This window comes from Thermobia domestica, chromosome 13 (assembly GCF_964235325.1).
Source record: "Thermobia domestica chromosome 13, izTheDome1.hap1.1, whole genome shotgun sequence".
In the NCBI taxonomy this organism is placed as follows: domain Eukaryota; kingdom Metazoa; phylum Arthropoda; class Insecta; order Zygentoma; family Lepismatidae; genus Thermobia; species Thermobia domestica.
In genome coordinates, this window is record NC_137466.1 from 64,063,602 (window position 1) to 64,079,593 (window position 15,992).

Sequence of the window (15,992 nt, forward strand, 5' to 3'; positions counted from 1 at the left end):
GCGTTCCGAGTAACAAGGGTAAACTCTGCAAATACTTGTTTCCTGAAAATGCACTCCGACCTGTCAAAATAATCGTACATTAATTTTGGAAGTATTTTCTAAAGGAAAGAGGAACACATACACCTGCTCGCCCAAAGCCTACGGCTCACTGCATCTAGTGTCATTTATTGGCAGCATACAGGCAGCGACACTTATTGGCGCCACTGTTAAGTATCAGAATTAAACGCTACTCACAGACTGACATGTTTTGCTCTTACAATGAAGATTGGCTGCCACAGAACTGTTTTGTATATTAGAACACCTCAAATGTCATCGTATTTTCGAGCGATCGGACTGTGTTTTTGTTCGTTCTTACTATCCGGAATGCCTCATATGAACATTAGTTACGTAAGAAAATGTTCCCGTTCCGAACCGACTCACTACGTAATTGAGGTCATCGATCATCCATATAGATAACTGCTTTCCTTTCTATTGCTGGTGATCGCTTTATGCTAGACTATTACGTGAGTCTATTCATGTGTTTAATTGAAAGTTCACAGAAAGACTACGGAAAGTACACCTGACAACGCTGTTAACACTTTTCCTCATTGGAATGGAACATACGCAATGGTACACACCTCAGTCGAACCTTCGAGAGTAGCCAATGAACAGAAGCATCAATGACCTTGGAAATTTTCAGCTGGCCTCCTACACGACCTTCCTCAATTACATCCAGTTCGTTATCTCATATCCTGTCGTAGGCAGGGAGAGGAATTTTCCATTTTCAATTGATATCGCATAATAAAATTTTTATCAAGTACATATAAAGCTGACCTAGTTTTACAAAAAAAGGCCATACTCTTGCACTGTACGTATTTAAATTTGGAAAATAATGTTTAACTCGATTTTCAGCACCGAGACTAAAACTCGGAACCTGTAGTTTTACTTGATTTCTATGGTTCTGTACTAAAGCTCTCATCTCTGATACGAGGGGTCTCTGGTTCAATCTCAGGCCATATTGGTTTCTGGTTACAACATCGTACCCGAGACTTTTTTCGATACTCTCCAGTTTCCTCCCATATTCTCATTTTGTTTCATGACTAGCTGAACCTGCGCTCTCACAGCGCATCATTCACATATGAACACGAATCTCCTCGCCATTCCTCACAACATCTGTACATGTACCTTTACAGACAAAAGTTAAAGACGTTGTTATAAAAATCGTAAAGGATACTTTAAAAGGGAGATTTTTTTTTCGATTATTTTTTTCAATATCTCGGACCGTTTGCAAGATTTAAGCCTACTTCCGGTTGAAGTTTCTAATTCATGTATGATACGTATATTCTTTCTTCTTGCATGCAGTATGTAATAAGCAAATACATTACATACGCAATTAATTATAATGTCAGTTATAAAGGTGTTCATTGGGCAAAACACTCCAAAAATAAACATTCATCTTAGACTGGTGAAATGGTTATCCTTCCTTTTTCATTATTATTTGGTAATGAAACAAACGCCTGAGATATATATATATATATATATATACAACCCAATATACAACTACGTGGTGTTGGAATGTATAATACGTAGGATATGATGCTTTAGTTTTTTTTTTTTTAATTTCAACACTTCCAGTGTACCCGTAAAAATGTAATAAAGAAATAATGGCCATGTTTTTTAAATATTCAATTAGAACTCATGTTTCTAGAGCCTGTAGTTTCCGAGATCTCATAGTCGAAAGGATTGCTACAAACATATAAACGTCCACAAACATATAGTCTAAAAGAACTCCAAAGATGGCAGCACAATTCATTTGCATTGATTTTGGAGAAGGTTTATTAAAATACAAAGACTATGAACAATAATTTTAAAACATAAACTTTATTTTTTTAAAAAAAAAAAAAAAGGTATTTAAATAGTTTATTTGAAGTACACATACTTAAAAAAAAAATGTGTTTATTAAAGTGAAATCACAAATAACCGTAAATCAAAGGCTTGAAATCGAATTTAAGAATTTGGAGTTCAGGCACTTTTATTGCTGTTGTAGCATTTTAATAGATAATTATTCCACTCTCATGAACCATGTGTCTTCTTTAGCCTAAAAAAAACATATTCCTTGGTCATAAAATACACATTTCGCTTTCATTTTTTTACTTCATATCTACAAGTCGTTGAAGAAAAGGTTTTAAAAAGCTGAATGTCTTTCATTTTCATCTTTATTTTAGCCTATAGTAATATTCCGTTTCCTTGTGACTACGTGAAAAAAAAGAAAAAAGCATACCATTCTCACTTTTGATCAGGAAATTCAAAAATGAAAATCTCATTTTAGCACACCGATTTAAAAGGTCACAATATAGAATTATGCATTATTAGCCATCGCGTATTATTCAAATAATAAAGAGCTCTTGAAATTACTTAATGAAGAAATAGATACATAATAATAATAATAATAATAATAATAATAATAATAATAATAATAATAATAATAATAATAAAAGTTGAACTCTCATCTGAAGCATCTAAGTGAAAACAGTTCCTGTGATAAATTGTCACTGTCAGTAGTGCGCTTTTACCAAAAACTACGTTCCTCGAAGAATGTTTTTCCAACAGGAAGACAGTTTATCTTACAAAGCAAAAACGTACAAGAAAAATTCTTTATCAACTCAATCACTATTTCTACAGTACTAGAAATATGATTTTGCAAAAATGTAATTCTTGGATCAACGTAAGTCTTTGATAGAAAAGTCCTAATGACATCTTACTACTGAAACCTGTTTCACTCTGATGCTTCAGAAGCTTGTTAGAATTTAATAATAAAGAAACGTCTCGTAGATAAAGAATATTTGTTCAAGACTTCGGAATGGCAGGCCCGAGTTCAATACCCCGTGGCAGCTTATGGAATACAGTCGAATCCCACGTTTAATTGTGGTCCACATCTCATATAGTCTCGGTGTTGAAAAGGGACGTTTAGCTTAAAACCAACAAAATGAATAATAGTAATAAAATGATGGTGTCTAAGATACGTGAGACTTGCTCTTCAAATACAAAATACGCGCAAGGTCTGTATACTTTAGTTGGAAATCGCGTGAGGAAGATATAGTAGGGTAGGATATGCCAATCAATGGCGTACAGAGAATTTCATTAATAGGAGAGGGGACTTAAGTTCATACCAATTTAAGACAAGCGAAAGTTTTGCATTCTTATGGTAAATTTTTATTCCATAATATGTTGTAGAATGGAGAGGGTTCGAACTAGCTCGAGCTCTCCCCTCTAAGTGTGCCAATGGGTCATATAAAAAAAACTGGAGGATGATATTATAAAGCGAGATCTTAGGACCCACTGGCCTAACAAGGACAGCGACCAATAGAAAGTTTTTATTTCTGTAACTACAAATCTTTAATATTCTTAACGGTGTTGAATACCTGCGATATCTTGCTTTTCACCCCACTGATCTATGTGGAGAATAATTTTGGTTTCTTTGAACGGTTTGGTTTTATATTGAATTCTTCAAATCTATTGAAATGTCCCTTACTCCGTGAAAATTAAATTTTCATAAACATAATTTTAATATTTAATAATCAAATTTACGTAATCTTAAATTTATATATACAGTGTTTCAAAACAACACCGACACCGTTTGGGAGGTGATTTCTGACACCAAGATAAGACAAAAAGTAGCGCACATAGACCAACCTGGGTGCACAAATGCTTCGTTTCGGAGTTACAGGATGCCGAAAACATGAAAAAATTAACTTTAGAGGGCCATAGCTTAAACACTATGGGTCAAGACTTCACTTAGGAACTAATATGTGCCCTATCCAAAAATCCATGTTTCAGAATCTCACGCAACCATTTTTATAGAGACTGTTTGGCTACGGGTATATAATTTGAAGTACTCATCACCACCTCAATAAAAACTGTTACGAAAGCACGGCACGATTCTGAAACATGAATATTTGGATAGGACACATAATAGTTCCTAAGTGGTCTTAACCCGACGACGGTGGGTCCCATAGAATAGGAGCTATGGACCTTTGAGGTTCATTTTTTTAATGTTTTCAGCAGCCTGTAACTTCTAAAGAAAGCGTTTGTGCACCCAGGTTAGTCTATACTTTTTGTCTTATCTTAGTGTCAAGAATCATCTCCCAAACGTTGTCGGTGTTGTTTTGAAACACCCTGTATAATACAAATTCATTTTGAAAGAGAAGGGAACATTTGACTGAGCTTGAAGATGAAATCCGTAATCTATTCGTTTCACAGAACAGAAAAATAATCCTCCACATAAATCAATGTGTTATAAAGACACTAAAGATATATACATCTTAACACTGTTAAGATTACCTGGTCTCAATTCAAGCTTCAGGTACAATTAAAATACGAAAATCAAAGACAACTTAGTTTTTTGTTAGTTTGAGTATATTATATTTCAAATTTTGTAAATTCATATTACGTTGAAGTCGACTCATTCCTTACATCTAAATTAATCCACTTCAATGTGATTCTAAGTATCATCTAACCACACAAGCTCCTTTATTTAGAGGCCGCTGAGCCACGATTCAAAAGCAGTAATTAATAATGCTGAAACTAGAGCTACCATTTACACAAGAGTGTTAAGGTATAATAATAATAATGTGCACAATTGGAAATTGAATTTTTTCTACTAATTTGATCCTCATTACTTTGTCTCTTAAAATATGAATGACGTTAGGATAGTGAAGAACGCAGAATTTTAATGTGGAAGAAGGGCTCTTCCACATTCAAACCCCCAAGCTCATATCCTTTTAGGAAATGAAAAAAAAAAAAAAATGAAATCTTTAAGTTTTACGTCCCGCGGTTATGCCGGTTAGGTTAAAGACGGTGATGAGAGATGAATGAAATGGTGGAATGAAGAAAGTGGGAGGAAACGGGAGAACCCGAGAAAACTCACGAGCACTTTGTTTCTTCACCACAAAGTCAACACGGCGCGAGCTGGGATCGAACCAGGGACCCCAAGCAACAGAGGTGCATGCTCTACCACTGAGCTACCGCGCCCCTATCCTTTTAGGTGTTTGTATACATATCTTAATATGGTAAACGTTTCTTTATGCATAATATTTTACTCAACGGGCAGTAAAACAGGAACCTTTCTGTATGCCACTGTATTAGGAATATGTTAAAAATATATTAAACTTGTTCATTTCCAAACATAATCAATATAGCATGAACTTACGTCTGCGCAGTGTCTAAAATACTATGCGCATAACAAAACTTAATCCATGAGAAAGCCATTAAACATAAACTAATACTTTACAATATCTTAAATACTTTTCATATCAAGAAGAATTTTCCTCACCTTGTTTTCAATCTGTCTAAAATAGAACGTATCTTATCATTTTCTTAACAATGCAAAAATTCAATTTCATCGTAGATTTATGGCAACCTCTATACCTAGTTCCCCTACTCATAATAGAACAGGTTTAGTTTGACTATTCCACAGTAGCTGAGGGAACGTAACAAATATCCACAATTTGAAAGCACTAGCAGTGCACATTGTGTAGGAAGGTCAAGTACGTTCTCAAAGCTGAGAGACTGCTGTGAGGATTTCTGGATCACTGACTTCCGATTATCCGAATAATTTCCAGTAAAAATAATCCCCACTAGTTTACACAGTAAAAATTTGGAGAACTAATTTACGATTGACAGTTCTTTAGTGTCTCAGGGTTCCAGTTTCCACCATATTCCTAATCCAAAAATTCTAATTTAGCCTACTAAGAAAAACTACGGAACACTGACTAAAATATTTCATTTTAATTCCAATGTGAAAATCAGATGGTTGCAACAGGGAAATTCAAGCACGATTATAATGAAAATCAAAGACGATCATGATTCTCACACGTTCACTGCAAGTAATAAAAGACACAAACCCAGATTTCCTATCATTCGTTGCCGAAAAAAAAAATATCCAGTCGTATATAACTTATGAAGCAAAATAAAAAAAGGTTGTATTTGGTGTCATCAGCAGTGGCGGATCTAGCCCGGGGCGGGGGACATAGCCTTCCAGTTTTTTAAGTGACAAGAGTAACTGAAGCTATATTTATACATTTTTTGAAAGTTTATAATAAACTCATGATATATCTAATATAATCTGGGGTCTGGCTATCTCCCCCAGTTTTTACCTCCTAGATCCGCCACGGTTTTACCTAGATTTCGTAGATATAATGTATACAGTCTATGTTTCACAGAAACTAAAATTGTATTTCTCGTAAAATGGCTTTGAAGTGTTTAGTAACTTTATTAAAACTTACAGTTTTCAACTACAGTATATTTGCACACACACACACATTTCCTTCCTTTCTTCGTCATTTCTAATCTATGAACATAAACACTTATGAATGCTATTCTCGTGCCTTTATTTCAGCTGCCAGTGATTTACTGAATACTAACTGTAAATTGGTTTGATTTGAAAAAAAAATGAAATGAGAAATTTCAGTTTAACGTCCCACAATTATGCCCAAAGGTTAATGAAGACGGATGATTAAAGCAAGTGAATGATTGAAGAGCTGGTGGAATGAGAATGTGGGAAGAAAAGGAAGTATTTCGAGAAAACCTTCGGACACGATGCTGTCCACCACAAAATAACTTGGTCGGGGATCGAACCAGGGACTCTACGCAACAGAAGTACACGCTCTACCACTGAGCCACCGTGACCCCTGGTGTAATGTGGAAAGAAGAGGGATATCAATACATAAAAATCTGTCATACGTAATATGTATACAAAAAAAAAATCGAAAAGTAATTTCTAGAGACAAATGACAATCTATATACTGTAGAAACGAGTACTAGATAATGATTTAATATTTGACGAAACTAGACAACAAAATTTAACCACTGATGGAGTAGCGTTCTTCAACCATATAGACATCTAGCACAAGGAACCAAATTTCAAATTAATTAACTCGGGGTTATTTAGATAGCGTACGCGCATATGACACGAGAAGCCCCGGTTAGATTTCGCTGCAAGCTCACGTGTTTCGAATCCCACGTTAAGTTGTAACTTCACGTCACATACAATCTGGATTGGATATATATATATATATATATATATATATATATATATATATATATATATATACGATGCATAGTTTTAAAGCAATTTTTTGTTGTATCTATATATAAGCAGAGAGACAATGCATGACATACTGAAAATTGCGCTGATAGTATTTTTGTAACAAGGAAACTTCAAAGGGATATCAACATGAAAATTAGTCGCACGTGAAACAAATCAATAATGTCTGTAAAAAGCCTAAAAAGAAAATTTTCTTCTTTCTTTTCGGAAGATAAGTTAGGAAGCGTGTTAAAGAATAAATCTGCTGATACTGTTTTCTTCATTATTATTATTATTATTATTATTATTATTATTATTATTATTATTATTATTATTATTATTATTATTATTAAGGTTTATGATAGCGGCAGGAATAGTCGAGAGATCTACACATTAACCTGGCGATCGCAAGACAAGTGATAAGTGTTACGTTGTATATTGCATTCCACCATTCATTATTTCCATTGTCTTCATTTATTCATAGTTCACCTTAAATGTCTCAGATTCGATTCTTGTTAAGAGTAATATTGTGTTGAAAAAATCCTCCAATATAAACCTGAATAGCAACTCATATCCCATTCTAGTACAGCAAGCAGCACAACAGTAGAGCAAGTCAGATAAATATAACTGAGTATAATTCATTATGTATTCCGGATATGTTTATGAATTTCATATCTGGAACTTAGCAAGGAGGTACGAAGAAAGCAATGGAATGGAGTTTAGCGTTCATTCTAGCATCAAAGCTATATAAGATATAGGCTTACAGTAAGGTGGAACGAAAACCCCGAATTTTAAACTTTTATTTCTAATAGCGCGGAAAATTGCCTCTTGATGTAAAAAAAAGGAAAAATAAAATTTTGGAGAAATCGAAGTATGCTTTGAGGTGCCATAAGCTCAAGAAAGTTTCACCAATACTCTCGTACGACATTTCTTATTCCATTCCAGCCTCTTTCATTATTCTTTTATTTGCATTATAAAAACACTGACTGTATTCCTTATTTATTATTATTGCAGAAACAAACTTTAGGGAGGGGAGAAGGAGGAACAAGGAGTAATAATTCTATCTTCGAATACAGTATTTATTAGTTTTAAAAAAAATATATTTTCTGCTCATTTTTCGCTTAGGATTTTTTTTTAACGTCAACATAAATTTAAATCCCTTCACTTCCCCCACCACAGAAGTTTGTTTCATCAATAATTAGGTATAACAAGTACAACAAAGGTTTTTATACTGCAAATAAAAGAGGCTGAAATAGTACACGAAGTGTTCAATATATGAAACATTATCCTACTTGAGGCACCTTAAAGCATACTCCGATTACCCTAAAATATTATTTTTTTAAAGCTAATTCAGGGGGGAGGCTATTTCAATTAAGCTAATTCAGGGGGGAGGCGGTGGCTCAGTGGTAGAGCGTTCACCTCCGGTGCTTGGGGTCCCTGGTTCGATCCCAGCTCGCGCCGTGTGGACTTTGTGGTGGACAAACACCGTGCTCGTGGGTTTTCTCGGGGTTCTCCCGTTTCCTCCCACTTTATTCATTCCACCATTTCACTCATCTCTCATCACCGTCCCCTTTAACCTAACTGGCATAACCGTGGGACGTAAAACTTAAAGGTTTCATTTCATTTTTTTAAAGCTAATTCAACACATACCCTAATACGCAGGTTCCAAATACGTAAATGTATTATCTATTGAATTTAATCAAATACATTTAATATACAATTTCATATAAATTTCGAAAAAAATAACTCTTTTAAGTTCGTTCTGGCAATGCCCTTCGAGCCTTCTCAACTGTTTCTTGATTTCTGTTTAAAAAAAAAAAAAAAATCTACGAAAAGGGCTTTGCTGCGTCTGCGAAAAGGGCATTGTTGTGTCTCCTAGTAAAAATAAATACATAAATAAACTTTTTTTTTTCTATCACGATGAATTTGTAACTGCGGAATATCATAAATACTGTAGGCAAAACAATGAAAAAGGTAGAAGTTGATCATTATCAGGGTGGAAAAAAATCATGATTCTTTTTTTAAAAAAATCATTTTCGATGATTTTTTTTATTTAAATCGATTTTTTTGATTTAAATCAAATCTTTCTCCTCGTAAATTACAAGTCGCGAATTGAAGAAAAAGCATTAGGAATTAGTATTAAATGCCAATTATGCCATTTAAGTGAAAGTATTAGGGTTAAATTTTGAATTAATCCCCAATTGTTAACCTCTGTTAATCCGAAACAATGTTTCTTAACCCTTTTAAATTATGGCTTTTTTAAAAAGGAAAATTATGGACTTTCAGTCAAGCAGCTGCATCATCATTCCTATTTATCCTAGGATCATGGTTCATACCTTATTCTTTTCAGAATAGAACAGCCTTTGAAACGGTAACATTCACATTTCCCTATCATGTCCCTGAAGCGGGAAGTTTTGAGAGAAAATGGGATTTTTATTTTCAAATTTTGATCCCCTCTGGACTCCCTTGTGTTCACGCAAATAACTCAAAATCAATTGGGAAATACTAAGGGGTGTACTAAATGGGTGTATAAATTTCAAGCTATCTTGAATAGTAAGGGTAGGGAAATATTTAACAATGAGCTAAGAACATCCCCACAATGCCCCAGATAACCCGCATGTAATATAAAGATTTCCTCAGACATCTCTATTTATCCTAGGGTCGTGATTTGTATATTATTCTCTTCAGAATAAAAAAAGATTTTCAAATCGTATCATTCAAATGTCTCCATCGTGTATCTGGGGCGGAAAAATCACGAAAAAAGGGATTTTCTGTTAAAAATACATTTTTTTTTTTTACTTTTTACCCCTCTGGACCAAACCCCTGAATAAATGTGCAAAATTTCAATCTTCTAGGTGCAAAAGTAAGCCCGCGAAAAATAATATCCCCCAGATTCCCTTATAAAACAGTATCTCAGGTAACAGTTTCCTGAAACATCCCTATTTATCCTAGAATCATGGTTCGTACGTCATTCTCTTCAGAACAGAACAGCCTTTCAAACGGTACCATTCATATGTTTCCATCTGAATCGCGGAAAAAGCTATTTTGTTAAGATTTTTTTTTTTTTTTTTTTTACATTTTCCCTTCTGGACCCCGTTTTCACGCAGAGATCCGAAAACATCTAAAAAATACTAAGGGAAGCATTGAACGAGTGTGTAAAATTTCAGTTTTTGAATGCAAAATGTAAGCCTACCAAACAATAATAATAATAATAATAATAATAATAATAATAATAATAGGCATAACAAAAAATATCTTTTTAAATTTATGATGTAATCACACACTATGTCTCGACGCAGAAAGGCGTGAAAGCATATGTAACATGTTCTACAATGCCTGCAGTCTTGAAAAAAACAAAAAGAAGTAAAAAGGTTTATTGGTACTTTTTAATCGAATAATAAAGATTCGATTTTAAATGGAATAAAAATAGGTAATATAATTTAAAAGGTTAAGGATTAAGGAAAAAGTATAGCAACGTATATCAAAATGTCACTTTTTTCACAGAAGTTACTGATATTTGGTAGGGGCATATTTTAAAAAAATTAGAACTAGCTTGAGGCACGAAATACATAAATTTCGCCTAAAGTTATAAATCTTTAAAAAAATCTGAGAGGGGATAGGACCCTTCTATATACCGGTACGTCCTATTACCTGGGAACAAAAACAGACGAGCAAGCGAAAGAATTTCTGTCTTAAATGTCGATGGTGATTTCCCCGTTGGAATAGTTAACGATTTGAAAACCCAAACCCATTGTTAGGAAGAGACGAAAGCAGCATTGCTTCGTTACCCGTTCAAAACGGGATTTTCCCTAATTATCCTGCGAATGACATTTGTATTCATACTATACTGTACATACTGTACATTTGAGTCTCATTGTATTATGATGATTAATTTCCGTAACCGAAATGACAGAACAGAAACGTGATTTTACTTATTTTCACTTTAAATTATTTTATTTCGGGATTTGATTTAAATCAGCGATTTTTATTTAAAAAATCAAGTGATTTAAATCTTGATTTAAATCAGACTGATTTAAATCAATCCACCCTGATTATTATTACTTTCTTTTTAATCAATATTACTTAGTACTATTAGAAAGAAGAAAAGACACTTTAGGAACTGTCTATTTTGTGCAATTAAAGAATAACTTGTGAAAGACTTTTGTTTTGCAAAATGTTCTCTCAATTAGTTTCAAAGCGGCTGACTAACATATCGAATCCTTATAAGAAGAAATGAAAGTACGCTGCGCAGTGGCGTATTCAGGGGCGGCTCTTCTAGGCTTAAGCCCCCCCCCCGAAATCTTACTATAGTAAAGTATATGAAATATCTTGCAGAATTTTCACATTTTCAGGCAAAGCCCCACCCCGAAACAAATCGTAAATACGCCACTGATGCTGCGCTCCAAAAGATTAATTTTTGGTCCATTCTCCGTGGCAATTAAAACGCAATTCATGTAGCTCTGTACAAAAACTTTACATTTCCAAATAAAACTATATGCATTAAGAGGTGACTTAAAAAAAGTCTGCCCCCCCCCTAATCGCCGTCCCTGCATACATATATGCTAAATGATACTATCGTTACAAATTTTCTTGTTTAAAAAATTATGCGTGGTGAACCAGGTGCTGCTGTGTATACCGTAAAAAAAATTAGAGGGTTATTTAAGCGAAGTCGAAAAAGATAAATCTAGTACTTATTAACTTCAGAACTAATTGTTTTTAATCAGCAAGAAGGATAAAATAATGACAAAGTGAGCGTCTTGTGGGTTTGAGACTCGGTCCTGGGATGTTTATTATTATTATTATTATTATTATTATTATTATTATTATTATTATTATTATTATTATTATTATTATTTCACTCTGATGGTGCAGCTTAAGCTGGAAAGAAGGATTTCAAAATAATAATAATAATAATAATAATAATAATAATAATAATAATAATAATAAAAGATCGAAAATTACCAATATTAGTGTCAAATCCATTGTTTTCGTGGTCGCTGAGATGAACAGTGACACTTCCGATACCAGATAAATCCATATTCAGCCCCGCAAGTTGGAAAAGGGGAGAGGGATAAATATAAAATGACCCCGATTTTAATGCCGAATGCAAAGTTTTCAGAATCCATGGGATGAACAGTGACACTTCCAATGCTGTTTAAATCCAAACGGAACATAGGCCTATTCTCCCTGCGAGAAGAACGAGTATTCTGCTAGTTTTAAATATAATAAGAACAAAAGTCTGCAGTTCGTGTATATTGCTTGGTAAGAAGGCTATGTTATCTTTCTGCCGATTGAACAAACGGAATTAAAGCGTTTAACGGTGATTTAACCTGTCCCTAAAATGTGTAGTTGCGTCACTGTTGCTCATTATGATTTTACTTATAATTATCCAATTACATATGGAAAATATTGATTTTATGGAAGTGAGTTGCAAATAATAATCTTTTTCTTGTAACTCGCTAACTATATTTCTACCTCTGACCAGTCTTCTTTAGACTTCAAATTCGTAATTGTTTCCCTTCCACCCCAAAAAATGCAAATGTGCTATCCAGTTATATTAAAGAGGAAGAAACTTCCGTACTATTTCTGTATACACATAATCCAACCCATACATAATTGTCAATAGTAAAAAACACGAATTATTTATATCAATAATTTCTCAATATTTATAAAAACAAAAAGAAATAAAAGATAAATATACTTCATTTGATTTCATAATTACTTCTAAAGCTATTCGTTACTCCTAAATAATTACATTATTAACTACTAACAAATTTGTATTATTATTATTATTATTATTATTATTATTATTATTATTATATCATCGAAGTCGTGAAGTTAGAATGCTTTGACACTTACCAAAATCGATGAACTGCTTGATAGACAGCGGTGATGGATTAAATTGGGAATAGAAGTCCAACATCTTTGTAATAGCTTTCAAAACTTGTGTTACTCTCATGATGGAGCTTTAGGTATCAACTTATCGCGATAACGAATAAAATTAATACACAATACTTCCAACATCAACACAAGACCACACACTACACTTTACTTTTGCTCTTCGTTTTGCTTTTTAGCAGCCTCGTTCTCTTGAAATGGAAAGTGTCCATAGACATTTCCGCAAGAGTCACTTACGAATCGAGTGGAAAAGTACTTCAACGCCATATTGAAGCACCTAACATTTCCGTGGAAATTATATATAATTATCAATCTCAGTCCATACGGGCGTGTGTCAACGAAATACAAAGTTGCATTGTATTTTGTGATATTCGATATATCGCTTACAATTGCATCTTCAGCTTTCGTGTTGCAGATGGCAAATTCTACCAAACCTTGTTTGGAATGAGGTCCATACTTATTCAGAGAAATACAATAATTATCGGTCATTAAAAGAAAAGGCTTCGTGGGGCTCATTATATTTTAAATACTACATTTAAAAAAATCATTTTTAATGCATTCAAAGGTTCCACTTTATCACCACATTAAGAATTAAAAAAAAAAAAAATCCTTTCGCATGCAGATTAACAATATAGGCACGAAGTTGAATAAATGCACAAAATTAATTTTAATGACATGAAATCTCATTTTATGAGCGACTTTTTAAAATTTCAATTGGTATACTGATGCAAAAGGGTTTGTTTCACATCATGTTGGATGGCTGAGGGCTTAAAGAACTATAAGGAGCAAACCAGGCAAATTGTACAGAAGATTCGATCGTGAATGCTTAAGGGCCATATGCATAGTCGACCACGTAGGGGTCCCCTAGACGAACCGTACCTGTGGGCTTCCTCAACCATACCCTTGACTGTGCAATGCATAAAGCTTCCAAAGTGATCCCTCAGGTACGGTTAACACTGAGGGCTGATTGGTCTAGTCACACCTCGAGCGAGGCTAAAATTTTGTCAAAAAAAGTTGAAGGTAAAACTCCGGAGCTCAATTCTACTATGATAAAGAGTTAACATCGAAACAGTAACTGCATGGATACAACGTACGTGATATCAAAAAATGAAATAAATGTTCTGAACTTTGTTCTTGCAAAGGCGGAAAAATAACGGTGTAGATTATGAATGCAGTTCTTTTTTTAATTTTCAGATAAAGTCTGTTAATTTGCAAATAGTTATAAAGTGATATATAAAAGCGGAAAAATATCGGTGTAGATTAGCAATACATTTCTTTTTTTAATTTTTAGGTAAAGTCTGTTAACTCGCAAAAAGAAATAAGAAGGATATGTAGCTAGAAAATGTGTGAGGGTGTAGCTTTATAATAGAGATCCCACTAGAAATAATTTACTATACACTATTTTTTTTTTTTTTTTTTGACAAAATCAGCCCATAGTGTTTTTGAGAATGTATTTTCTAAACAATTTGCTAGTAAAAGTTAACCTTAGGAGAGCATAAATGTTATGTCTATAAATACAGTATTTTTTTGGGGGGGGGACTTCCATGCAAATAACGTAAAACTTCTTATCTACTTATTCCCAGAGTGTTATCATCCAATTGCGTACAATTGTATAAGACATCTTACATGCATATAGTGGAAGCCACACGTCTCAAAACCACGCACCAAACTTTGCAAGCTGCTTATTACAAGCGATTTTTGCATCTATTACGGTTTATGCCAAGGTGAAGCTGGAGGGCTATAGTCGAGGTACGTCCGTAGGGAACGGGCGAGTTTGCGATGGTGGTTATACGTGTAAGCAAATTAGGGGTTCACTCGAGCAGGCACTTCCACGAAATAGAAAATTTATAGGTAAAATACGATGTGAATCCCTACATTTTTCGTGAAGGAATGAGAGTAAATAAAATTAATTACTATCAATGGCAGCATATTGAAATGAATTTTAAGTGATAATGAAAGTATTGTATGTGTAAGTGTGCTCTTCCATTATCCTTGTATATACGTATACCCCCCATCGCTGACTCGCCTGCTCTGTATGAACGCACCCGCTCACTATCACTTGGGGCCCCCTGATGCGCTCCTACCATAACTCAGTTAGGTAGCATTCGTGATTTTAGCCACATAGCACAAATTGATTCGTATCTTATGCACTGTAGTTTTTATGCCATATGCCCACACTGTATTTATACTGATCCCCCTGAAGTCAATCTGCAAGTAGAAATGCAGCTTTTCATATAGTGCATGCTTTGCTAAAAGAAATACAAAGCTCTAACATAACCTGAAAATGTAAGAAATACGTCAAAATTTGGTAGAACTGTTTGCTCGAATAATGATCAAATTAGTTTAAAAAAATATGCATCAATCTGTAGTAGATGGTCACAGGTACATGTGAACCGATGCATACTTGAGCAATTACAGCAACAAACTGGAGGTCGATAATTCCCACTTGTCTTTCCTTATATACATACCACCATCGCTAATGTGCCTGCTTCCGCGGACAAAATCACGCGTTATCCCTCAAATTGTTCCCAGCTTGAAATCGGAATAAATGCAAACTTAGCTTTTGTTGGGCATGGTTTTTCGCACTTGTTTGTTTAGAACATATACGTTTGCAAGCATATTATAAATGTGTACGCAGCTGGTGGTCAGGTAAGAAACCAAGAATGCAGAAGACGATAGATCATAAGTGGAAAAAAGGGATGGTAGCGCTCCTCAACTTTACCTATGCTAACTGAGAAATGAGGCAAATAAAAACAGGGAGAAGGATGTAAAAGATATTAGAATAATATTTCCACGATGAAATATGTATAACTGTTGAATCAATTTTTCCCATCAGTGATGATTCCAGTTATTTTTTTTTTTTTCTTTCTTGGTGGTGCTGGCGATTTCAATATACTGCGGAATACTGAGAATTCACATTGAGCACGATAGGTTATGTGGTCCTGAGGGAATGTCATGGTTCTCGGGGAGAAATTCCCCCCGCCCGATCCTTGAAGTCCCCAATGGTACCCTAAAATCAATTCTTAAGCTA

General features: G+C 34.2%; 1 protein-coding gene across 2 annotated transcripts in view; it reads right to left on the minus strand.

Moving 5' to 3' along the window:
• Pdk (pyruvate dehydrogenase kinase) overlaps window positions 1–13,266 on the minus strand; it is a 171,877-nt gene extending 158,611 nt beyond the window's left edge. The window contains exon 1 of one of the 2 annotated variants that reach the window (XM_081735821.1): window positions 12,923–13,266. In XM_081735821.1, coding sequence (XP_081591947.1) covers window positions 12,923–13,022 — 100 coding nt within the window. In that variant the 5' untranslated portion in view covers window positions 13,023–13,266. The remainder of the gene's footprint in view (window positions 1–12,922) is intronic. The other variant, XM_081735823.1, reaches the window with a different exon arrangement.
• Window positions 13,267–15,992: the final 2,726 nt, after the last annotated feature.